General features: G+C 42.2%; 1 protein-coding gene across 2 annotated transcripts in view; it reads left to right on the forward strand.

Annotated features, from left to right (window-relative positions):
- ADCY8 (adenylate cyclase 8) overlaps positions 1–27,141 on the forward strand; it is a 214,533-nt gene that overhangs the window by 120,695 nt on the left and 66,697 nt on the right. The window contains exons 6-8 of one of the 2 annotated variants that reach the window (XM_075920134.1): positions 369–527; positions 8,872–9,142; positions 19,612–19,809. In XM_075920134.1, the coding sequence (XP_075776249.1) occupies positions 369–527; positions 8,872–9,142; positions 19,612–19,809 (628 nt within the window). The remainder of the gene's footprint in view (positions 1–368; positions 528–8,871; positions 9,143–19,611; positions 19,810–27,141) is intronic. The other variant, XM_075920135.1, reaches the window with a different exon arrangement.

Below are 27,141 nucleotides of genomic sequence, written 5' to 3' on the forward strand. Positions count from 1 at the left end.
ATATATGAATATGTGTGCCATCAAACATGTATGCAATCCAAGCACCTCTGTGGTAATCCACTTTTCAGAACCATTTTATGATTGCATGTACTCTGTCTCCCAGGAAGCTAACTATTAATTGTACAAGGCTTCTCAAATATCCCCACATGCCAAATCGGTGTTGCATTTTACAGACTATACTTTTTAAGCATGTGAAACCTCTGAATAATGTTAGTTCTGCACTATTATCTGGCAAGGCCTGCACAACAGTCACTGCAGTGCAGTGGAGATATGATTTTTCCATCTGGATCATAGTTGCAGCCTTCTGTGGAGTTGATTGCATGAGCTGATTTTGTATTTCTTTGTGTATTTTGCTCTTTAAAAAACAGGTATGTCAGGTCAAGGACAAAGCATGACATTGACATGCGGATAGGAATCCATTCTGGATCGGTGCTGTGTGGGGTGCTGGGCCTACGGAAATGGCAGTTTGATGTCTGGTCGTGGGACGTGGATATTGCAAACAAACTTGAGTCAGGAGGAATTCCTGGGTAAGCCGTGGCATGATCCCATCAGCTGTAACTTTTGTTTGCCTTCGACAAATTAACTGTCTTCCCAAAATTTAAGTAGGCTTGATGCAATGTATAAAGGGGTGATACTGAAAAATTGGCACTTAGCAAATTCTGGTCAGAAGATCGTCACAAAATTCACAATGTTCAAGCTCTTCTTCTTAGATACCAAATGACTCTCCCTTCCACCTGCCACAGCAGGCAGATCTTTTGGGAAGGGCAACATACCTCATTCTCATTGCTCTCTTGCCTGCCATGCAGACCTAGATGTTGTGGATCTGGCTGTAGGAAAGGGAACGTTGCCCTCTGCAAATAGTCAGTGAAAATATTCAGCCAATAGCCATTCCTAAATGTAGCAGGGCTTAGCCAGTCTGGCTTCAGGCCCTGCTCCTCCCTCAGTTTCCTTTCGTTCCCCATTAGTCAGACTTCACCCTGCAGACAAATCTCCCACCCAGCCTTCCTAGCTAAATCATTGCTTTGACGACAGGGCTCTTGGTCCCCTACTTTCTAGGCTTGCTCCCTTCACTCCAGACTTCCTAGTCTGATTCCTGATCCTTGCCCTTCCTAGGCCTCCATTTGGGATCCAAAGGAGAATGTATTTCTCCTGCCTCTTTTAGACTCTCTTCCAAATGGTCACAAGCTGTATCTTACATTTTCCAGCAGACCTGGTTCTGAGTCACATGCTCCTCCATCACATGATCTTTATATTAATTCCCTTCACCTGAATAGATTAATTAAACCTGTCACAGTTGAGGCTGAGTCCCAAACCCCTTAAAGGGCCAGCTCACCTTGTGACAGCATGTCTGAGACTGGAGGTATACATATACTTTTGGTTCATGGTTCTCTCCTCTAACTAGCATGCAGACTTCACTCCTTAGTACATTGGTTCCAAATGCTGGCGTGAGGAACATGGATGCAGTTTCCCTGTGATTTTACCCAAGACAGGGGAGCATTGTCACATGTTTCATAACCTGCCAATCAAATTTTATGGAGATTGGGAAAACTTACCCTCCAGGGATTTTTCACAATTTACCAAATTCTTTGAGCTGCTAATCTGTGCTTTGTGACCTTTATGGCAGAAGTTGTACACGTAGGGATATATGTCTTTCCAGTCATCTGCTAAGAGTTTCTTCATCTGAAGTGGCTGCTTCACCCCTGGGCTGAAAAGTTATTTCTACCTCATATGACTTGCCTCTCAACACATTTGGAGATGCACAATTCCTATCTTTGCTGGGATGAGTCAATCACCCTTTGCAGTCAGATCTCTTACCGTTTCAGAGATCTGTTTAAGCTCTGGTCCTGTTCCCGTTGGTGTATCTGGCAACATTTTATTTACTTTAATGATGCAGGATCAGGACTGTTGAGCACAGAAGTAACATCGAGGAAGTACTGAAACAGAAGACGCTGAATGTGATTTCCAGTTCATGCAATGGGAGTTGTGCTAGGCTGGTCCATTCTTTGCATGCCTTAGAACACCCCTTCTACCTAGATCTGCTTTAGAAAAGCCACATTTTCATTAGAAATATTGCTTATACAGTACCCCATCCAAACTGACTGCAAAGTAATTTTCTTTAGGGTCAGTGGCATCTGAGTCAATTCACTAATCTGTTGGTATTTCTTGTGATTGGTTTCTAGGTATTGTTTTTTAAAGAGTGGTTATGCTCAGAAAAAATGAGTCTTCCTCTTCCAACATACATGACCTGAGACTCATGTGCATACTGGAGTAATATTTTCATTAGTGTTTACACCACAGAACTAATACAGATATGGAGGAATGAGTTGTGTCATTTTTGGCTTTGTCATCATTAGCAAAATGGTCAAGCCACGTTCTGCCTCTCAAATCTGTATTGTAATGGATTGAACGCCACCTCTTCGCTGAAAGCGCACAGTCTAAGGCCTACACACTATATTTAGGGCCTAGCAAATTCACAGCCATGAAAAACAGAACACAGGTCAGGAAATCTGGTCTGTTGTGTGCTTTTACCCCACACTGTACAAATTTCATGGCAGACAGAGGAATCTTTCAGGTTAGGTTTACTGATCCAAAAGAGGATTGCAGGGAGGTGGCAAGGTTATTTTAAGGGAGCTGCTGTATTGCCATACTTATTTCTCTGCTGCCTTCAGAGCTGGATAGCTGGAGAGTTTAAAGGTAGTGCCCCACCAACAACAATGCTAAAGTAATGGTCACAATACCATACCATGCCACCTTTATCTTCTGCACTGCTCCTGCCTGCAGATCTGGGGAGCTGGGGAGTGGCATCTTCTTACCAAGGGCCCCCTCTGAAGGCAGCAGTGCACAAGTAAAGGTGGCAATATCATACCATGACTTCCTTACTTCTGTGCTGCTGCTCACAGGGCCCTGCTTTCAGAGCTGGGCTCCCAGCAGCAGCTGCTACACCCCAGCTCTGAAAGTAGGACCACTGCCAGCAGCAGTGCAGATGTAAGGGTAGTAATTCTGCAATTCCTCCCCCTCTCCCCATAACCTTGCTAAGTCCCCCAACTCCTTTTTCAGTCAGGAACCCTACAACACTGGGAAATTTCAATTTAAATAGCTGAAATCATGAAATTGACCAAAATGGACCATGAATTTGGGAGGGCCCTAACCATATAAGTCCCCCCAAGCCATGGAATAGAAGGGCTTAGTAAGACTTCAGTGGTGTGCAGATTGAACACTGGCCCTGACCTTGTAAGGAGGTGAAATTCACACTTAGGCTGCGTCTAGACTGGCATGATTTTGCGCAAATACTTTTAACGAAAAAGTTTTTCCATTAAAAGTATTTGCGCAAGAGAGCATCTATACTGGCATGTGCGTTTGCGCAAAACATTTGCTTTTGCGTAAAAGCATCCGTGCCAGTGTAGACACTCTCTTGTGCAAGAAAGCTCTGATGGCCATTTTAGCCATCGGGCTTTCTTGCACAAGAAATTAACGTGGCTGTCTACACTGGCCCTCTTGTGCAAGAATACTTGCACAAGAGGGCTTATCCCTGAGCGGGAGCATTGGAATATTTGTGCAAGAACCACTGATTTTGTACATTACAAAGTCAGTGTTCTTGCGCAAATACTCGTGTCCAGTGTAGACAGGCGGCAAGATTTTTGTGCAAAAGCAGTTGCTTTTGCACAAAATCATGCCAGTCTAGACGCACCCCCAGGGTATGTCTAGACTACATGGCTCCATCAACGGAGCCATGTAGATGAGTTTACTAGACATAGGAAAATGAAGTGTCGAGTTAAATAATCGCTGCTTCATTTACATCAAAATGGCCACCACACTGTGCCGATCAGCTGTTTGGCGGCACAGCAGGGCAGTCTGGATGCACCGCAGTCAACAAGAGAAGCCTTCGTTGACTGCTCCATTATGCCTCGTGAAATGAGGTTTATCGGAGGGTTGACAAAGGCTTCCCTTGTCGACCACGGTGAGTCCAAACTGCCCCGCTGTACAGCCAAACAGCTGATTGGCACAGCACGGTGGCCATTTTGATGTAAATGAAGCAGCAATTATTTAAATCACTGCTTCATTTTCTTACGTCTAGTAATCTCATTTACATGGATCCATCAATGGAGCCATGTAGTCTAGGCATACCCTTAGTGACTTGGAGCACAAAGGATTACAATGACTTGGAGCACAATTTTATGTTCAGATCACAGATGCTGTTTGCTACAGTGAAAGATCAATCAATTCTGGGTTTCTCAGGGAATGTCTACTCAAGCATTTTCTGTTTGGCATGCTGGAGTGTTGAAGTACAGCACTCCAGTGCCCCACACAGTAAGTGTCCATGTGGAGTTCTGCTGCTCCTCACTAAAAGTTGCCTAGTGTGCTTTGACCTATGGCTGTTTCAAGCCAGAGTGTGGCAGTATGCAGTAGAGAACTCATAGGACATGGCTACACAGCAGCGTTATTTTGAAATGATTCACATTATTTCGAAACAACAGAATGCACATCTACACAGCATGCCCATTATTTTGAAATAATTTCAAAATAATGGGCTTCTTACTCCGACTTCTGTAACCCTCATTTCACAATGCATAAGGGAAGTCGAAGGAAGTATGGTCTTCCTTTGATTTCTTGCAGCGTAGATAGCGCTAAAAGCCGAGTTAAGGTACTTCGACTTCAGCTATGCAATTAACGTAGCTGAATTGCGTATCTTCATTCAACTTTAACCAACAGTGTAGATGTACCTTCAGGGTGCATAAGCATAGAGCATGAACAGTGAGTGCATGGGACTCCAGAACGCTATACAGGCAGTCCCCGGGTTACGTACAAGATAGGGACTGTAGGTTTGTTCTTAAGTTGAATCTGTATGTAAGTTGGAACTGGCATCCAGATTCAGCCGCTGCTGAAACTGATCAGTTTCAACAGCGGCTGAATCTGGACACCAGTTCCCACTTACATACAGATTCAACTTAAGAACCCCAGGCGTCCCCAAGTCAGCTGCTGCTGAAACTGATCAGCAGCTAATTCCAGGAAGCCCGGGGCAGAGCAACTCTGCCTCGGGCTTCCTGTAGTCAGCCGCTGGTCAGTTTCAGCAGCGGCTGACTTGGGGACTTCTGGGGCAGAGCAGCTGGGGTGCTGCCGGGTTGGTCTAGTAGCGCCAAGGAGCGGTGCTGTGGGACCAATCGGCAGCGCCCCACCTGCTCTACCACAGGCCCCGGGCTTTGCTCCACGTCTCCCTGGTCTGCTGGGGGGGGGCACTAGCTACGTCCCCCCCCCCAGCAGACCAGGGAGATGCGGAGCAAAGCGGCGGAGGACCCGGGCCGGACCGCGGCGCTTCCAGATCAGCGCCGTGGTCCGGCCCGGGTCCTCCACCGCTTTGCTCCCCGTCTCCCTGGTCTGCTGGCTCCCCCAGCAGACCAGGGAGATGGGGAGCAGCTTTTCTCGCCCCGAAGGAGGCGGGCGGCGGGACCAGGCGTCCTGCCGCTCCAGTCCTCCGGGGTGAGAAAATCCCCATTCGTAACTGCAGATCCGACGTAAGTCGGATCCGCGTAACTCGGGGACTGCCTGTATATTTATATTGCAGCTCAGCATGCATCATGGAGATATGCCCTATAATAAGCACATTTGATCCAGAACCCATTGATAGAGAATTCATATGGAATCCCAGAATATAATTTTTAGAGCCAGTTTTTTGTATATTAAAAGCAGAGCTATTATTTCTAATACATGAGGTGTGTCATTGTGTATCTTGAAATTAACCTGTTTAATCTTCCATTAGACAGAGTTGATAACTGATTTTTCAGGATACCTTATTTGTGAGTAGGTTCAAAAGGCTTGGGCTTGATTCAGGTTTTACATCTTTTCCACAATGATTCATTGACTTCAATGCAAGTGTTTCTGATTTACACATTTTAAGTGAGTCCAGAACCAGCCTCTCCAATGTACATTTTACATGGATGAAGAAAAGTCAAATGCATGTAAAAGGAGAAGCAGAAACTGTTCTTGACTCTACCAGCTGGTTTATTAATATTTTGCCCCTGAATGTGTATTAAAACCAATAGCCATGTTCACAGCTTTACTTAGTGCTGATATCATTTCCATTACAAACCCCATATTTCAGGAGTTTATAATTCAGTCTTCCAGAATTATATTAGACTAAAATTCAGCCCAAAGATAGTCACCCTAGCAACTAATGTATTGTTTTCTATTCTTTATTTATTTAGTCCCTTTCTTAAATTAATTTAGCCTTTTTGGATTTATAAGCTTAAAAACAAAGTCTTTTTCTCAGGTCCGAGACTGGCTTTCAAATCCAGGCCAAATGCTACTTACCATCAGGAAACAGTTTTTACAGTCATTTTTATTAGAGACCTCTAATCTGCGTGGACATTTTGGAAAAAATAATGGGTCGGATCTTCTTCTGATATAAATTGGCATAGATGCATTGACTTCACTTCAGCTTCCTTGATTTATGTTTGCTGATGCTCTGGTCCTGGATTTTAAATGGATGAAGACAAATATTTCCAGTTTCTCCGGATTTTTATTATGAAATGATGTTTCATATTATATATATTGTACCTGATTCTCAGTGTTACTGGATTTCTTCACTGCCAGGCAGTTCAGAAGAGCCAAATGAAATCGGCAGCTTGTAAGAGATATTCACTAACTCAAAGGGTTAAGCACAGACGACTTTTACTACACACATTTCTAGGTCTATCACTAGGATTTTACATAGTATAAATCTGCAATGGCATGAAATAGGCTACAAAAGAAAATTTGCAAAGATGGGAAATATGAGCTAAAGCAAAAGCTAGTGTAAACCAGCAGAGAGCCATTGAAATCAATGCCAATTTATACCACTGGAAAATCTAGCTCTGTGTGTCTTCTACACATTATTCCCAGGGGAATTCCTCTCCAAAAACTTACAAATTCTTCATATAATATTCTATTTGTCAAAATAACACAATACTATCATGGCAGTTTCAATTATTTTGGCAATTTATTTTAAAATCCTGTCAGCAAGTATGTCTGTAAAAAATGCAGACCAAAAAAAAGAGAGAGCAAAAGAGAGAGATTGTTTTTGACAGCTAGATTACTTACTAGGCATTTTATTATAGAACTTTGAATAACTCATTTAAACTACCATGTGGAAATGTATAACCTGCACCCCTCAAAAGTAACAGAGGAGCAGAGAAAGAAGGAAGGTACCTAGGACTGAACATGGAGGGTTGTTAAGTATGGGTGGGAAAAGTATGAAAAAGGTTGTGATGAGGTGAGGTCACAGACAACTGTGTGGGGGTGATTCCGGGGTGCTAACCCGGCCACTGCCATTTACCTTCCTTCTTTCTGGGGCTTCTCACCGACCCTTGGTTGGGGGAGACCAGCAGTAGGATTTAAGTGGTTATAAGTGAGAACAGGCAGAGCAAAGAGCTTACAAACTCAAAACAACAGAAAACACTTAGCTAATTCTAACAATGAAACTTCGGTACACAAACTCATTACAAAGTCGTCCTAAAACTCTCTTTTTCAGCAAAGCCTTCCAAACTAGGGCTGTCCTTCACCCTGGGGTCTTTGGTTGTTTCCCTTGGGTGTGCCAGCCAAAGACCAAAAACTCCTATTTTCCTATGGTTTCTAAAGATTCCCTTATTGTATGGGGAGTCATCTGGCCCATCCCTACCAACTACTGCTAAGACCTAAGGACAAAAGGCTATTTGCATATGATTGTCCAGACACTAAGGCTTCCCTTGATGACTTTCATTCTCACATTTAAAATCCATAAAATATTCCCTACTCCATATGTCTAATTTTACATACAAAAATGATACATACACCAAATAAGATAAACAGATCCAGAGGATTATGACATGAAGATTGAAAGGTTACATGAAATAAGTTGCTCAAAGCACCTTTGGGTTATGTACATTGATGTCCATAAGTCCATTTCATAAAGCATGAGGGGAGGGTGAACTGCCACACAGGTATTTTAGAGCAGGAGGGAGGGTTGTTAAGGAATTGGGGAGCCTCCCCCATCTAGACCCTGGCTGTCTCTCCCATTTAGTCAGGAACATCTGCTCTTGTCTCCATATTATGTCCCTACACTCCCTCATCCCCATGTGTCCCTGCATTACCTATCCCCTGGCTCCATATGTCCCTGCAGCCCTTTCCTCCATCCCTATGAGACTGTGCTCCCTCAACTCTGTCCTCATGTGTCCTTTCAGCCCCTGTTCCCATGTGTGCCTGCAGTGTCCATCCTATCTTCCCATGTCGTCCCACAGCGCCCCAGTTCCTTAAGCTATGCCCCACTCTGTCCATCGACTAGCCCTTCTGAACCCCAGTCTGTGACCTCACATGCCTCCTTACCTGGCTCCACTATGCAGATCGGAGCTGAACAATAGTGTCCTGTTGGGTTTTTTTGAGCTGTCTCTTCAGCCTTTCTGTACCCTTTTATTGCTCTTTACCCTATGCTTAGGTTGTAAGCTCTTTGAGGAAGGGACTGTTTTTCTTTTCTGTTTGTTTACCACTGAGCACAATGGGATCCTGGTGCATGTGTGGGGCTCTTAATTGCTACCTCAATACAAACAGATACATTAATTTATTAAATACTGTGGGCAGCTCTCTACGCCTGCATGCAACCCTACTGAAGAGAATAGAGGTTCATGCAGGTGCCAGTGTTTGACCTTGGGTTCCCACACAGAACTGGAGCCCGTGTTTGTAAAAGAAATGTGGGGATTCTGAGTGATTACACGGCATCTTTGTAATGTTTCCTTATTGTAAAATCATCGGTAGTACCCAAAAGAGCCCTGATGTAAACTGTTACATAATGATGTAAAGCCCTAAATAGTCCTTCCTGTCAAATGATGCAACCAGGATTTAGCACCACTTGTTTCATACATGCAGGAGGATCCATATTTCCAAAGCCACGCTGGACTGCCTGAATGGGGATTATAAAGTTGAGGAAGGACACGGTAAAGAACGAAATGAATTCTTAAGAAAACATAACATTGAGACCTATTTAATCAAACAACCTGAGGAGAGTCTGTTGACTTTGCCTGAAGACATTGTGAAAGAATCTGTCAGCTCCTCAGACAGGAGAAACAGTGTGCCAACATTTACCGAAGGATCGTGGAGCCCTGAACTCCCATTTGATAACATAGTGGGAAAACAGAACGTAAGTCAAACTTTCCTTAATGTCATCAACTATGAAAGCATGCTTGAATGCATCTCAATGATGAAAGCCTCAGAGGAAGCAAATTCAACTTTAACCTTTTCTCTAACATGTACCGTAACTGCAGATGATTAAACAAAATGCCTCAGGACAGAATTAACCCGTGTATCAGAATCGGGGAAATGCCAGGGTTTCATGGTGGAGATGGGTTAGGAGTTGGGTTTTTTTGGTCCAACTAAAATTAAATAATATGCAGCTGAGTTTTCATTGAACCAAACCTCAAAGCAGTAGATTAAATGCAAAACCAATCAATGTAATTAAATGACATTGGATGCGAAAGTCACCATATGTAACTAGCACAATACATTTTCAGTGCACTGCTGTATTCTTTGTCAAAGTCAATAGACAAGCAGATGTATGTTGTGTGGGATGTGCAAATATGCCACAAGCTGATGAATGAGCCAAAGTAAAGAGATGTAGACTAACATGCCCCTTGTGATAACAGTATCACTATTCTTCACATTCTTTCTTTATTGCTTTAAAAAAAAGATTTCAGGACACAATTATGGTTCCCCAACAGGAGATTACTGGAGTCATGACTAGCTAAGCAGAAGCAGGGAGCAATGACAGAAACCAAATGTCTCTCTAGATTGCTCTCAATCAGCCCCTTTTTGGAAAGCATTTCATGTTTGTTGCATGCATCCTGGGATCCAATAATTTTTCAGTCATAAAATCAGTGGTGAAGTGTGTCTGCTTAAAGGAATTAAAGATGAAAAGGTTAAAATGCCCTGAGCTACCACTCTTTCTACCGCATTTGAAAGATTGATGAGTCATAGTGAAACAAGATCAGTTTGAGTTGCCTTCCATGTATATGTGAGAGATCTGTAATGACATGATATTTCCTTTCTTTTGCTGCATGTACTTAGTCCTAGTTGTCTGAAACGTCTATAGAACTTAAAGCTTAGTTGCGTGAAAAGCTCGCTTCGTCAACTGTCTCTTGCCTACAGTGATAAACCCTCACAAGTGATCAATTCTTTCTGAAGTCTTTGAGACTAAAATGGCGCATGATACACTTTGCTCTTATATAAAACATCTGTTTTATATATGTATCTGTGTATTCGCATATCTGCATGTGCAATTCCTTTCAGGTCTCACATCATTTTGTTTATATCTATATTCTTGTTCCATTGGGAATGAAAGAGTGCATGCATGATGCTAAGATTAACTTCTCTGAACATTTTCCTTTTCTTGTTCTTTCCCTTTCCAGTTTTCATAGGCCCAAAACATTACAAATTAGGTTATTCCCCCCATTTCCATATTCTCAGCTGTATTTTAGCATGTTGCTAACAATGAATAAAAAGGAGTATTATTTTATAACATTGTTGATCTTCCATCCCGTAAGCCAGTAAAAAGTCCATGAAAATTACTGAATGAACATATTGTCAAAGGGGTTTGCACTTTATAGCAACAAAAGAAATCAAAATCAACAGATTACTTCTCCCTATTTTGATGCAATGTAATTTTCCCACTATTAAAAACATAAATCATGTTTACTATATAACAATTCATTAGCAGGCAAGAAACTCTAAATAACTAGTTGCCGTATGAATGAGTCAATTATGTAATTTTTCAATTTTAAAATCATACAGTGTGCATTGTTGTTCATTAATAGTGGGTTGAGCTAATATAAGCTCAGAAATCAGATGGCATCTTTAAATTATGCTGTTAATTTGTGTCTTTCTCCAATGGCCACTCCGTCTTGGACAAATTAAACATTCAACAGTGTTAATTATCCGCAGAACGATCATTTGTAGCAGAGGAGGTTGAAGATCTAAGAAGCATCAGTTTGACAGCAAAGCACTGAATCTTCTTTAGCATTTTCCAGTTCTCTCAAATCCCCTCATTAAAAAGTGATCAGTTATGATACGATTTGGGTAACTCAACTCATCTGGTACCCGTGGCTTAATTCTAGGCTTTGCTGGGTCTTTCAGAATTAGACACACAGTCTCTTCCAATGTTTCTCCTCCAACCCACAATTCATCACATTTTATGTTTTCCCCTATTTTGGACTAGTGGCCTATGAGAGTGGCCTGGAAGTATGAGATTTCATTTAGAGGCAAAATAAGCATTCTACACATCACACGCATGTAAAAAAGTTAAAGTTACCAGGCTTGTGAGATAGGTTTGATTATGAATTACACTGCGGTTCAGTGCTGGGTTAATAATGGCACTAGGGATGCCATGGAGACAGGCCCATGCTCAGAAGGGATCCCTTCCTGCTCTGCTTATACTGCTCCTGAGATCCCACCAACGTGCTGCCTCCTATCCCCACAACTTAATCCTCTTGACCTGCCCACAGGTCAGCTGAGGGCTCCTCTCTATGTCATGATCTCACCCGCCAGCTTCTCTCTGACTCTGGCTGGACCCAAGTGCACCTCTAGCTCCGGGCAGTCTCTTTTTCCCACTAACTGTGGGGTCCCACCTGTCAACCTAGAGCACAGCCACCTGGGGACCGGAGCAGAAGCCTGGCCAGTGGGAGGAGGGCACAGCATAAAGGGCTTGGCTGAGCCCTTCCAGGTAAATATGTCTTGAGGGAGCCCAGCTAGGGCAGGTCCTGGCATGGCTGATGGTACCAGTCCTGAGGGGCCAGGATGATTCCCCTCCCCAGGACCAGCCCTGTCTGCACTGGTACTTCAAGGCTGGTGAGGGTGGCCAGGAGGAAGGGAATGGGAGAGTGGTCTGTGGAGGGCCCGAGCGGGAGAGTTGGGCTGTGAGAGACTGGGGAAGATCTGTATGTTGGGGCACTAAGGTATGGAGATTCTCTGTGGGATGCTAAGCAGTTGTGGTGGGACTGTGTGGTGGGACTGGGGCAGCACTGGGCATAAAGGTTCCAAGGGGGCACTGGCCATAGTGAATCAGGGGTGTCTGAGTTTTGGGCAGGGTGTGATGTGTCATGGACATTCTGGCAGCACAATATTGGGCAGATCATTGGGTTTTTAAATAGTGCCCTCGCACTGGGCTGGGCAGAAGGGGAGCCGTCCTCATCACGCCATGCATCTGGCTGGCCCCTCGCAACACCACCCCATGCTCCAGAGCCCCCATAAGGGCCCACAGAGATGTTTGGTGCCAAACCCACAAAAAGTTAATCCAGACCTTTTGAGGTTGTGTGTGGCTATGATGCAATCCAGTCCATGTCCAGTAGTGGAACGGAGCTTATTAGCATGGCTGTGCACTCTGTAAAGCACAGACCAAGCCTCTAGCCCCTGTGGTATATGGTGGAATTAGATTCTCCCTCTGTGCTTTACAAAAGTTGCAAAAAAGGGAAGAATTTGGACCCTGATGTTACTCAGAAGAAATTTGACAGAAATGGGATGCAAATACAAAAACCCTGGTCTAAGACAGCCATACAGTGTATGCACATATTCTAGTGTTGGCTGTGGTGACTGTTATCAATGCAGGCATCTAATAAACAATGTATTGAAGATGCTATTGATTTTAGAGAAGTCTGAACAACTGGTGTAAAGATCAGGAGTTGAACATAAAGAGACCAGGGTCATAAAGTACAGGAGACCTAGATTCAATTCCTACGGCCAACATCTTATTTTGAGGTCAATAGCCCCTATGCCATAGTCTTACTGGATTGAACAGACAATGGAAACTTGCCTTTTGTTATTTAAAACCATCCTATAGTGTTTAATAGAAAATCATATCCCTGCTATAGAACTCTACTGTAAAAAAGAAATTTACTGAAAAGTTATTGGTCTCTACTCCTACTCATTTTTTTATCATTTTTAGATTGAATTTTATAGAACTCTGTTGAAAGCTTATGCAGTTCTTTAGAACTTGGACACAGAGCATCTTTCAATGCTTCAGTATCTTTGTAAATCTTGATCTTGGACGAGGAACATAAGATGACCTGGTCATAAGATATTAGATGTCCCAGGGGAAAAAATCATTCCTTCCTATTTTTTCAAAAATGTGTTTAATTTTGAAAAAGACTTTTTAGAAATTTTACCTCAGATTTGTGTATGTTAAGATATTTCTGCATCCTCTGCTTTCAGTTTATTATATTTTATGTCTGTTTTTATGCTCTGACACCTTTTGATCTTTTTGCTTTAAAGTCCAGTTTCTGCCCTCTGGCATCAGCGTAAGCTCAGTTAATGGCAGAACTTAAACCTGACAACTTGTGCCTGTGTCATATACTATAAGAGTCAAATTCTAGAAGTATACACTCTGCTCAGTTAATGGGAATTTGACTGCACCATCTTTTTTAAACTAACTGTAGCATGAATAGTCTGTCGATATTTACAGTGCATCATATTGAAAGCATGATCCTTAAGCTCTGCCCGTGTGCACTCCTTGAGTCTAACAAATCAGGAAGCAAAACAAAACTCTTTTGGTACCATATGGTATTACTGGAGCTGACAGGATTGTTGGGCCCCTGGGTAATGTGGGAGGGGGCGGCTCCATGCTCCCAGAAGGGGCGGGGCCTTGGGCAGAAGGGGCAGGGTTGGGGTAGACAGCCCCCAACACCTAGTGACCTCCTGCCGGCCCTCAGAGCCAGCACTAGCACATAGTGCAGGGCTCTGGAGTGTGCCATCCAGCACTCTGGTGGGGTATGTCTACGCTACCCCCCTCGTTCGAACTAGGGTGGTAATGTAGGCAACCGGAGTTGCAAATGAAGCCCGGGATTTGAATTTCCCTGGCTTCATTTGCATATTGCCGGGTGCCGCCATTTTTAAATGTCCGCTAGTGCGGACTTCGTGCCCCGCGGCTACACGCGGCACAGACTAGGTAGTTCGGATTAGGCTTCCTGTTTCGAACTACCGTTACTCTTACCATGAGGAGTAATGGTAGTTTGGAATAGGAAGCCTAATCCAAACTACCTAGTCCGTGCCGCGTGTAGCCGCGGGGCACGGAGTCCGCACTAGCGAACATTTAAAAATGGCGGCGCCCGGCAATATGCAAATGAAGTCCAGGAAATTCAAATCCCGGGCTTCATTTGCAACTCTGGTTGACTACATTACCACCCTAGTTCGAACGAGGGTGGTAGCGTAGACATACCCGTGATGATTCTAAAGGACCCGGAGTCTTTAGAATTGCTGGGCCCCAGAACAATTGTCCATTTTGCCCCCTCTCCTCCCCCGCTCCCCCATTGGTTGGCCTGCATGCTATGCGATCTTCTAAGGTTCCACTTAGCCAGCTGTTATGTTCTGAATAACTAAGTTGGCTCTGGATCTTTTTAACCAAGCCCCATTTCAAAGCTAATTGGATATAGATAATAGTGTAATTAGTTTTATTATTGCATTACTGCATTATGGTTCAGCTGGAATATGTCAAATCAAAGCCTAGCCCCTGAAACTCGCTCAGGGTTTTTCCTTATGTTTTTTTCAATTATAAAAACAAGGAATCCCAGGGCCATGTGAAGTATTCTACTATTTCCTCCAATATTATCTAGGCCTAAACCTGCATTATCCCTCAATGCAAAACTGCCACAGGGAGGTGGCAAGTAATGAGCCTGTCTTATTCATTTCTTTTATAGCAGAATACAAACCTTTAGAGATGAGCTCACCCAAGCATTTGAAGTAATGTGATTGCAAGGTGTTAACATGCTAAGGCCCAAAACCTAGTCACAATGAAGTCAGCAGAAGTTTTGCTGTTGATTTCGACTAGATAAGGATTCCCACTGAAGCACTAGATAATGCTGGGAAATGCCTTGTACTGCCAGACTGGAAAGTTTTGTGTCAAAACCAAATTATAATAACTTCACTTGGCTGGTGGTAATAGGCATGTGAAAAAATTTGAAAGCCATGTGCTGAACTGCATTATTCATGCCTTTTTGTCTGCCTCACAAGTTCTCTGCTCACTAATCCACTGCCTCCCTTAGGACATACTTATAATTCCAAATCTCTAGACAACATCAAACAGACCCCGTTTTAAACCAGTCAACTTACTGGAGAAATGTTTCCTTCTTTTCTTTAATATTACATTGGTTTGAAGTGCAGGATTGGCACTAGGGGAGAAATCCTCGGCTGATTGAATTATCAAAACAATGTACTCCAGCTGATTTGTCCCATGAGATGAAATCCTAGTTCCACTGAAATCAATTCCTTACTTTCAAGTAGGAATAAGGGATCTTCCAGAAAAGGGCTTATTTTCCGGAAAATCGCGTCTAGACTGGCGCTTTTCTCCGGCAAAAACCCCGCGCCGGAAAAAAGCGGCAGCCATGTAAATGCAAATGCCGCAGGGGGATATTTAAATCCCCCGCGGATTCACAATTCCGAAGTGTCTCATTAGCATCCCTTTTCCGGAAAGGGATGCCAATGTAGACACAGCCCCATTGATTTTATCTCACTAGGATTTCACCCTAGAGTAGGGGTTCCCAACCTGGGGTATGCGTATCCCCAGGGGGTACGTGTACCCCCAGGAGGTACGGGAATCTTGTCAAGGGGGCATGGGGAATATTTGGTAAAAATAACTAGATTATCCTAATTGAAATATTCCAAAAGTAGTAGTATTAGTGAAAAAAGTTGTGGATTCTAGAGTCTAGAATTTATTTCCTTTCATATTGAATGGGGGTACAGGAAGGTTTACTAAAAGCCAAGGGGGTACAGGGACCGAAAAAGGTTGGGAACCCCAGCCCTAGAGTAAGAGTTTTCTAAACTGTACTACTTCCCTCTTGGAATTCCACTATTGAAGGAGCATGGTTTTAAACAGAGAGGGAGGTGAAATATCATTCCCATGCAGTATTTCAAATCTCCCTGAAATCTTTCTAAAGTTGTTGTGTTTTTTTCTAACACATCTTCATCTGTGTTTCAGTAGAGCCCTGTCCAATGGTTCCCTGATTCTAAATGGGGTCTTAGGGTGCTCCTGTAATATAAATGTGAAGATTATCATTGTGATATCTAGAACACATACTTGCATGATATAAAGGTTTCAGTGCTGTTCGTTTTGGATGGTTATCCTGTAACTCCTGAGTACAATGGTTATCCCAAAATTGGATCAATTAAATCTTTGGAGCACTCCATTGCATATTTTATGCTGTTGGCAGACAGACACACACACAGCAGTGGCCTTTTAAAAAATGACATTTGTCAACTGTTAACCGCAATCATATCATAGACACCCCAGTTTTTCCCTAGACTTAGAACAAGAGTGATAACTCTATGCCATCTGTTGACAAACCTGGAACTGTTTTGTGCTGACCTCTGTATATACTCTGGATATAAAGCATTCTCTGGCAGTATGCAAGCAGGGATGTGACTGAAAGCACCGTACATGTTGTCTTTCAATGAAACTCACTCATACTGAAGAAAAAAAAAGTACATAGGCCCTGATTCTGCCACCCTCAGTAATATTAAATAGTACTTGACTCTGAAAATAGCTCAATTGCTTTCAATGGCATTACTTAGGGAATAAAGTACTACTGCGGATGGCAGCATCTGGCCCTCAATACTCATATGGATCGCCAGTGTTTGCTCCAGACAGCTGTATTCCAGGCAGCATCATAGGCTGGATGCAAGTATTCCATATTGGCTCCCCTAGCAGATACAGAACAAACTATGGGATGTGCTGGGCACAAGTGGATTAGAACTTATCCCTTTGGTTGATGACACACATATGATCCCTTTTACACATTTTTATTGCTCATTAGGGAGACTATTTGCTTCAGTGTCTTTGTATGAGAGAGAGAGAGAGAGAGAGATTACATTGTATTCAGATAGGAGTAGCTCTTCTTTTTCCTGGAGAAACATGGATTGTTACAGTCCAGTTCCCTCCTTGTCCCACCACAATTGCCTTTGCCCTTGTCAAAATTAGGTGGAATATTTAGAAACCAAAAACTCTAAACCATTTAGTTAAAAGATGTGGCAACAAGGTGATTTTCACTTCAAATTGAGCAAAATTACTTTACTCACCTGCTGAGATGAGGTGAGATAATTTCCCCCAAGTATTCAAGAGTTACCCTGGTAAACCATCAAGCACTTGTCTCCCCCTACTTCCAGCTGAGCTATAATATGACTTAATTCTGAAGACAACCAAACACTTCAACCTCTAAAGGGATCCTGTTCTTATATAGAACCACATATGCTTCAAGCCTCCATCCCTATACCAGAATATCCATAATAGCTTCACCACAGAGCCAAAGTTTAAATTAACTCCTTCAAGTCCTGGTAACATCTAATATGCACTGAAGGAGAGGACATTTTTGGGTGTTAGGGTGTCATCCAAAAACATTGAAATCACATTTGTATGTTCCTAAAATCTCAATCCTCATAATTCAGGGCTTCTGCCAGACAGTTGTAGGACTCAGGAAGGACCTTTATGGGTTTTTGTATCCTTCCTCTAACGTGCCAGAGGTGACCTTGCCTGCAGATGGAACACTAGGAGGAGTGAGCCCATGAGCTGAGGTGGTACTGAGATTTCTATCTATCAGGTGCTTGACTGGATGGGTCTTTCTCACATATGTAGGGATGGGAAGTTAATCCTACAGGTCAAATTCACAGGGGCACTGGTGTGTGTGTGTGTGTGTGTGTGTGTGTGTGTGTGTGTGTGTGTGTGTTCTTTTCCCCTTCCTCTGCAGCAGGGGACATGAGTCACTTTCCAGAATCCTCTGGATAGTTAACACTAAAAACTCTTTGTCACTCCAGGGGCCTCAGAGATTTGTGCACCTTAGTCCTTCCCGTTCTCTGCCTGTGGCATGCAATAGTTTAGTCTCCGGAGCACTATAATACTTTGATCTAATTACGATTGATAGGCTCAGTGTGGGGGTGGCTGGGTGGAGTTTATTGGCCTGGGGGTCAGATTAGACATTCCAGTGATACCTTCTGGCTCTAGAAAGTTGCCTAATGACTTCACTGGTCTTTGCATACATTTTAATTCCTGTGTACCCGGGATAAAATGGGGATCTGGGGATGTGTGATCATTTTATAGGAACATTTAACTGATTTCCCTTTAAAAAAAATGTGGTGGTACAGGTACTACCTTTTATACGGCCAAATAAAGGTGCTGACAAAACACATAGAGAAGGAAATCTATTCCTATTGAAGTCAACAGTAAAATCCCCATCAACTTCTCTATGGTGCAGGATTTCAGCCATTTGGGCTTTCTGTGTTCTAAAGTTTCTCTTCTAATTATGTAGTGTCAGAGAGCAATTTACTATTCAAGATTATTTGATCCTTGGCCTCTCTATTGTGACTGCAAATGAGGTTACCACTTACCGATTGTGATGGTGGATACTTATCCACTGGTAGTTAGGCTAAAACCACTCTCATGATCTTATGTGCCACTCAGCATTCATCAGAAGGTAGTTTCTGTCCATGCTCTGAATCTGAACCAGGAAAGACTATATTCCATTAGCAGTATGGAGTCTCCTAATCAATAAATGTTGCCTCACACATTCAAATCACTGTTTCATCTAGATCGGTACCCTGTCTGTCTCAGCAGGAAGTACAAGATAAATCAGAGGATACCTGCAATAAGCAGCTGAGAATTAACCTGACAACAGGCAAAAATTTCTTCCTGGCCCCTAATAATCAGAATTTGCTTTATGCTCTTACATGTGAGAGTTTATATATCCCTTCTACTCAGTAGCATTTCTTTAAACATGAGGAAAATAGCAGACAATAATGTGTTAAATTTTCCCATTCAGTTGGCTATTTTTTGTGTGGCTTGTATAATGAATTGTTACACTGGGTTGAGTTACTCACTTCATGGAATTATATTCTACATCTGTTCTCAAGGTTATACACTATTCTTACTATCTCCACCATCTGTCCTTTTCGAAACTTCACAGAAATCACTTGCCTCATCAATTATGGAAATATATAATTGATTAAATGAGTTGCCAAAAAAAATCTGCCAGCACGAAAAGTGTTGCATGAAAGTTATAGTAACCAATATGGCCTATCTGTGATCTGCATACACTGGTTGGAACATGCCAGTGCAGAGAGAGCTCACTGTGTGTTTGAATGCATATGAACAGCACATGGTGATGCAGTCAGGGAAGTTTCTTCTTTCCAATCCCCTCCAAACTATCTGTTCCCTGACTATACACATCCAGTAACTTCCAGTTTTTTTCTCTTTTATATATTTTCTGTGAATTCTGTTCTGATTTTCTAAATCAACCCATTGATTTCAATCCATTGTGTTGAGATCTTGATGTGGGTTTCCCCCACCATCCTCTAAGAATTTCACAAATAATTCAGTGACAAAATGCGGAAATATTATGGCAGTGTGATAGTTCAGCATAACCCAAAACATAAAAGCCCCTCCAAAACACAACACAAAAGCAGCCGCCTTCTATACTGTATGTGTTTAGTGGAACAGACTTATTATTTTAAATTTCTGTAGGTTTCATTGAATGAATTGCATGGAATGCTGTTACAGTTTGCAATGCAACATGATCTAAAACATTGCATTTTTAACCCAAGGGGACCAGCAGGTTTATTCTGTTTGCATGTGCTTTCCCCTAGACTCTGGCTGCCCTAACAAGAAATTCAATAAATCTGCTTCCAAACCATCTTGCACAAGCTTTGCATGTCCAGTCTGGGCCCGAGGAAATTAACAAGCGAATAGAGCACACCATCGACTTACGGAGTGGCGATAAATTGAGAAGAGAGCATATCAAGCCTTTCTCACTGATGTTTAAAGACTCCAGCCTGGAGCATAAGGTAGCTGGGTCTTGATAGCTGCTTTTTTCCAATTCAAATTGTCTTAAATGTCCACTAAACTAGAGACAACAGCTTGAGGTTCTAGATTTATTTTGTTTGGTTTTTTAGAAAACATGATTGTATTGAAGACCATTAATGGGCACAGTGGTCATTATACTCCTAAATGAGTCATTCTAAAGTGGGGAAGTTTCCTACTAGTCAGCAAGTGCTACTTTGGAAGAACACTGAAAGTCGTTTGCCAGATTTTTCAGTTGATGATGAGTCAAAGCAGAGCTTGCTTTTAAAAATTGAGTTGCTTTGACACAAAGTGGGAGCAAATATGTCATTAAAATGATGCTTCTTAAAAAAAAAAGATAGACAATATAGAGGTATATTCCCCTTTATAGGAGTTACAATCCTACCCTAAATCTTACTGACAGGGATCAGTTTGGGAACCAGTTCTGTTCAATAGTTTCATCAATAATTTAGATCATGGCATAGAAAGTACTGTTATAAAGTTTGCAGATGGGGGTGGCTACAAGTGCTTTGGAAGATAGGATTATAATTCAAAATTATATAGAAAATCTGGAGTAGTAGTCTGAGGTAAATAGGATGAAATTTAAAAAAGCACAAAAGCAAAGTAGTCCACTAAAGGAGCCATCAGTTTCACACCTACAAAATTGGAAATGACTGTCTAGGAAGGAGAACTGCAGAAAGGGATTTTAGGGGTCATAGTGGACCACGAGCTAAATATAAGTTAACACCATGACACTGTGGAAAAAAAGCGACATAATTCTGGGATTTATTAACAGGAGGTGTGAGAAGTAATTCTTCTGCTCTACTCTGCGCTGATTTGGCCTCAACTGAAGTATTGTGTCCAGTTGTGGGCACCACATTTCAGAGAAATAGAAGAAGGTCTAGAGAAGAACAACAAAAATTATTAAAGGTCTAGAAAACATGAGCTATGAGGGAAGACTGAAGGAACTAGGTTTGTTTAGCCTGGAAAAGAGAAGACTGAGAGGGGACATGATAACAGCTTTCAAGTACCTAAAAAGTTGTCGAAAGGAAGAGGGAAACATTATAAGATAAGATAAGATGCAATGGGCTTAAATTGCCACAGGGGAGCTTTAGGTTAGACATTAGAAAAAGCTTCTAACTGTCAGAGTGGTTAAGCACTGAATAAATTACCTAGGGAGGTTGTGGAATTTTCATCACTGAAGATATTTAAGAGTAGGTTAGACAGACGTCTATCAGGGATGATCTAGACAATGCTGGGTCCTGCCATAAGGGCAGAGGACTGGACTTGACCTCTCGATGAGCTATTATGATTCTATGAGTCTATGAAATCGGTCAACTGCCATTTTTTATTTTGAGTCAAAACCACTCTGACAAATCTTTGTTTTTTGGCCCCAACTCAATGTTCTGCTTCTGAAATATAAATATTGTTTTCTCATGTCCCCATAGCTGCTGTGCTGCAGCTTGTGTCATGTTGGTTCTTTTCACTGATTTCAACTGACTTCATCAACCCAAAGGATAACAAAGTGTTCAGTGGCAGCTATGACAGCCTCATCCTCAGGATACGCATCATTGGAGAAGGAGGAGAGAAATAGCATGGAAATTGCATGCTTGGAGAGACCTGTTGTCCATCCAGGCTTTAACATATGGTTGAGCAACAGCTCAAAGTGCATTTACTCAACTCATGTGGGCACACCCGCAACTGGTGTAAACTGGCATAGCTCCATTGACTTATAACAAGTGACACCAACTAGGGATCTGTCCCATAGACAGCTGACAGCAAATTGAATCTAATCCCACATTCCTGCCTCAGGCCATACTCTGATTAAAGACCTTGCTCTCTAAGTAGGAGCTTTTGAACCCACTGCTGATATTCAATAGTATATTACATTGCAGAAGGTCCCACTGAAGAAAAGAGGCCTATTCAAGAAGTTACTATTGCTCAATATGAGCAAAACCTCCATCTGGCCAAATGTAAATGGGAATTTACCAGAATCAGGTCCTATATTAGGCCCACCGATGGAGGAGGCAAAGGGGACAACTGCCCCGGGACCTAGGGCTCCCAGCCATCTCTGCTGCTACTGCAACAGCAGCTGGAGCTTGGGCTCCACCAGAGCCTCACGCAGTGCACTCTGGGCAGCACTGAGGGCTGCCTGAGATAAGTGCAGCATGCTCTAGGCAGTGCTGAGTGCTGACTTGGGGGTGGAGGGCTAGCCCCTCTCACATCCTTTTGGCTCAAGGTCCCATCCCTTCTGGGGGTGCAGAACCAGCCCTTCCTTCCCACCTTGCACAGGCGCCCAGCAAGTTTTTTGGCCCCCCTGGAAAAGGCAATTCAGACTCCACTATTAGCAATAATAGTCAAATTCCAGGTGGAAAATTTGGCATCTAATTTACATTCAATTTAAGTAGGGCAAGAAAAAAAACCACCATCATATTTCATAGGTCAGATTTCAAATATTAACAATGTGTTAAGTTATATCTAACTGACAGAAAGGTGTCTGTTAAAATACAGCATCTGTTAAAGGGTATGACACCTGTTGTTCTCTGAATGATATCTCAGAGAGCCAGTGTCATAATGTTGGCAAATAATGACTTTTTAATGAGAACCATTGTATATCAACATTTCTAGTCCCTTGTGGAACCAGCAGACATAGAATATGAAAAAATGAAGAGCTTCTTGAGAAAGTGAACCGGACTAGTTTCAGCTTTGTGAACCGGCTCTTTTTCCAGGAGTGAGTAGATGTAAAGATTCAGAGATACTATTTTATGTGATTTGATGCATCCATAACTAATGAACTTCATAGCTATTCATCTTGCTAAGATGCAGTCTAACCTTGCCATCACTAGCTAGATAATAAGTTCTTCAGGGCCTGGGACTGCTTTGTCGTACATATATGTAGAGTACCTTTCACACCAATTGTGCTACTCAAAATAAGAAATTTAGTAAGTATGCATGAGGCCAGTAGGTTGATGAAAGCCAAATCATCATGTACATTCAATTACTGATAGAGTGGACCTCTCTTAGGGTATGTCTACACAGCGGGGCTATCGGAAGTATATATCAGTATATAGGAAGTAATATATCAGAATATCGAAAGTATCCTTGCAGTATCCTGAAATAGCTACCTCGCGTCTTTTGAACACGCCCGCTATTTTGAGAAAGGTCTCAAAATAGCGGATGCACTATTTTGGCATCTCTGTAACCCTTGTTCCATGAGGGTAAAGGGATGTCTTGGAATAGCATGTTATTTCAAAATTTGGCATTGTGTAGACGCTCCAAATTTCAAAATATGCTATTTCAAAATTCAATCAAAATAAGATACATAATTTGCATAGCGCAAATTGCGTATCTTATTTTGAGTTTAGGGTGCTGTATAGACACACTTTTAGAGTGAAATGTGAGAAATAATTTTTCCTCCCAGTGTTGCCAGTGCAATGACTGCAGGATTAGTACCACTGCTGATGTTAGTGATGGCTTGCATGATAATATCTGGAGAGAATGGCTATCTTTTCTAGAAAGGCCACATCTAAATATTTTCTCTAGATTGTCTATATCCTAACACTAATTGTTTCCCTCTTGTTTTACCATGTTAAAATTTGAGTATGACAAAATTTGAAATGTTATTTCAAAAACATTTCTTTCTGCTCTTATTGGCTCAGTCCTTGTCATTCACTCCAGAATCAGACTTTTTCCATAGGACTCCTCATTGGTTTCAGTTCTCTGCTGTCTGCCAGGACCTTCTCCATTAATTCTTCTAGTTGCCCTCTGCAGTGTTTCTGAGTAAATGAACTACCACAAGTTTATTGGCCTTCCCCTCTCAATTTGCAGTCCCACTTCACCTAATTGATTTAGTTTTCTTCCTACTGTCTTCAGTTCAGTGGAGGGATTGCCACAAGGCAGCTGTGGTTCAGAAATAAAAAGTTCAAAATGTTTTTAATTTCTCTTTTTCTGAGACCTTAAGTCCTCACACACAGCCTCATGCTTTAACTGAGCACAGACATCTCTCTAATGAACCCTCTTGTTTATTATCCATGCATTTCTCTCCCTCTATTAAATGTGCACAGTAGACTCACTAGTGTTAACCCCACTGGCAATAATAAAGTATCATACATGCCAGTCATGACAAGACATTCTAGACAAAGAGTCAAGTAAATATAGAAATCACACTCCAATTGTACTGTGCACCACTTATGTCCCATTGAAGACTTATTTTTTGTACAGTAGTTTGAATAGGACTTAAACGGAGCACTGAACTTGTATTGCCCCTCTGGTAGGGGCTGGAATTTCATCTGTCTATTATAAAATCACTGCAGTCAGTGGAATTACAGCAGGAATTAATTTGGAGCTTTAGTTTGTTAAAAAGGATGCAAAATGCAAAGAATCAATTTCAGGAATTGACCTGCTTTGTGTATATTGCACGACATGCTGGCACAATTCAAATCTACTTATAACAGTATAGGCCTTCCTCCTGGTCTTCTCCTCTGCTGTTGCTTGAACTTAGACTGCACAGAGATGGCAGGCCTCGTTATATAAAAAAATAAGGTATCACCATAAAAGGAAAGCTGAAGTGTACAGTGAATGCCACCAGGATTCATTGCTGTTAGAAGGGATTCATGCAAGATCTCAAATGGCATACTTGGTTCATTGCTAGTACATTCATCACTTAGCACTTGATAGCTCACTGCACTTTCATTATGATTCACTCCCGATTTTGCTAGAAGCTATTTTCACAAACAGGATCATGGCAAATGGGCAAAAGCAAAAGAGACACGGCTAAAGAACCCTGGCATTTTTAGCATCAGACTGTGGAAGATGCTGACAACCTTTTAATGGCTCTCCAAGGCTCTCAGCTATCACTTGGGAGGATTCCCTCCTAAATAAGGGTTTATCATGGGGGATTGAAGGGTTCTCTGCATTTCTTGTTTATCATTTAAAAACTTCCCAATGCCATGAATCCCATGCACAATATACCAGGGGAGTGTGGCAGAGATGTTTTTTCCAATAGGGGAAAGATTGTGCTCAGGAAAGTCTTAACCCTAAAGATGTAGGTTTCCCTACAGGACTTCCTAACCTCAGGGCTAGTCTCCTCACAGGAGTTATTCCTGTACAGAACTATATGGTATTGGGAAGGGAATGTATGAAGATGTTGCCATGGGGAGATTGACACTTCAATCTTCCCATGGAAAAATTTATTGTGTAGATTTTTCTAATTACCAAAAAAAAAAAAATCTCAGAAGATTATGAGCTCGTTAGGGTAAGGACTGTCCTTCCATTACATGCTCGCACAGTGGCTTGCAAAGGGTGCCTGATACTCCATTGTGGCCTCATCACCAATATTCATTAATGCCAGTGCATGCCTGGGGTCTCTGCAGGCACAAATGGTGCAGTGCCCACTGCCATTTGTGGCGCACAGTCCCTGCCCAGACCACAGTTCTAAGCATGCAGAAGAAAAGGGATTGGATGCTTGATACACAAAGGGGTGGACCAGAGCTGGACCAGAGCTTTCAGGGGGAGGGATGACATACTATGCACAGAGCAGGATGGAACTCCAGGAAGAATTCTTATTCTCTGTGTCCCAATGACTTCTTGGCACACCTCCTTGGCACAAGCATGAGCTTCGAGACTCAGTGCCGCCCCCAGTGACTTTGACGAGCTCTGAAAATGGAAATGGCTATTGAAGCGCTATGTTTTATCATCAGCCCCAGCGCTGCCATAGAACTGTTAACAACAAATCCTTCTTGAGATGCAATTATGCCATGCACGCCTTTATCCTTTTGACATCTATTTAAACACAGCAGGAAATGCTGTATTTGTGCTGCAGTAAATTAATTCTCTGTAATTTCCCTAACCAATCATTTTCATTTCATAATTCATTGTGAAGAATTGAAATTATCTTTCCTTGTTAATTTTGTGCACAACATAGACCCAGTCCTATACAGTTTAGGGAGGCAAAACCCTTTCAGCCTTCACTGATAACTTTACCTGAATCAGGAGTGTGGAACTGATTTCACGTTGCTAAAAAGAAAATGGGGCTTTATATTTGAGAAAAGACAAGTGTTGAGGTTATAAAGAGCTGCTGACCTGAATTTAATATGCCAGTTCTTCTTTGTACTATCATTATATCATTGTTGCTGATAGCTCAGTGTCATGGGTAGTATTTGGAGACATCTCTAACTAAAGTGACATCCATCTTGAAAAGTGAATAGGAAGTATCCCCTGGGGAGCGTGTTGGGGCACCAGAAATCAATGTTCACAAAGTTCAAGCCTTTTTTTTTTTTTTTAAGAAAAACACCTTGCAAATGCAGGTAAAAGGACCTGGTACATCTACATACAGCAGCAGAGTTACATTAGTAAACCTGAGTGCAGAAGTGAAACCATCAAGAATCAGGTCAATTTCACACTGCTGTGGCAATGAGTAGACAAGAGAGTCATTAATGGGAGAGGAGCAGCCAGAACATGGAAACAGGCAGACAGAAAATTTACATCTTTCCTCTTTATAGCAAACAGGAGACTTTGGAAGGGGAAGAGAAAAGAAACACCTTCTCCCTTTCAAAAGCTAGATGAGATAGAGCATTCAAATTTCACTAAATCAGAGGTGGGCAATAACCAACCCATGGGCCAGATGCCGTTCACCAGGGTTACCCCACTGGATGCTTTCTTTACCTGCTTGACCACAGCTACAGCTGCTCACAGCTCCCATTGGCAGCATTTTGCTGTTTCCAGCCAATGGGAGCTGAAGGAAGCGGTAACCAGGCCAGCACTTCTTCCTGCAGCTCCCATTGGCCTGGAACAGTGAACTGCATCCAACGAAAGCTGCAAGCAGCTGTACCTGCACACACACAGGTAAATAAAGCATCCAGTGGCCCGCCAGGGCCTAACCCTGGCAAACCATGTCCAGTTTGCAGACTGCTTTTTTCCCATGCCGGCACTAGATGCTCATCCATAAGATGAATCCCTCTCTCTTCTGCCACTTGCCCCAGTCCTGCCCACATTTCAGTACTGCATATCTAAAACTGTTTGCATCTGGTTTGTGTCTCCCACAAAGTCTATAAGCGAGACCAGTATGTATTTTAGATTACCTTTCATTTTATATACAGTCCTGAATGTTTAACTTGGCTTTACCATCATGCAGAGAGATTAGATTAAACAGAGAGGTGTGATTCCATTACAACAAAAGATGGGAGAGAAAGTTACATAGAACAGGCATCTATTTATTTCTGTTAATTAAAGGAATGTTTGTAGCACAGCTAAAGCATACATTGAAAAGTGAGAGATTTTTTGAAATATAGGTACACAGGCTAGCTCCTCATCTGCTCTAAATTGACATTACTTCACTG

Source organism: Pelodiscus sinensis, chromosome 2 (assembly GCF_049634645.1).
Source record: "Pelodiscus sinensis isolate JC-2024 chromosome 2, ASM4963464v1, whole genome shotgun sequence".
Taxonomy (NCBI): Eukaryota; Metazoa; Chordata; order Testudines; family Trionychidae; genus Pelodiscus; species Pelodiscus sinensis.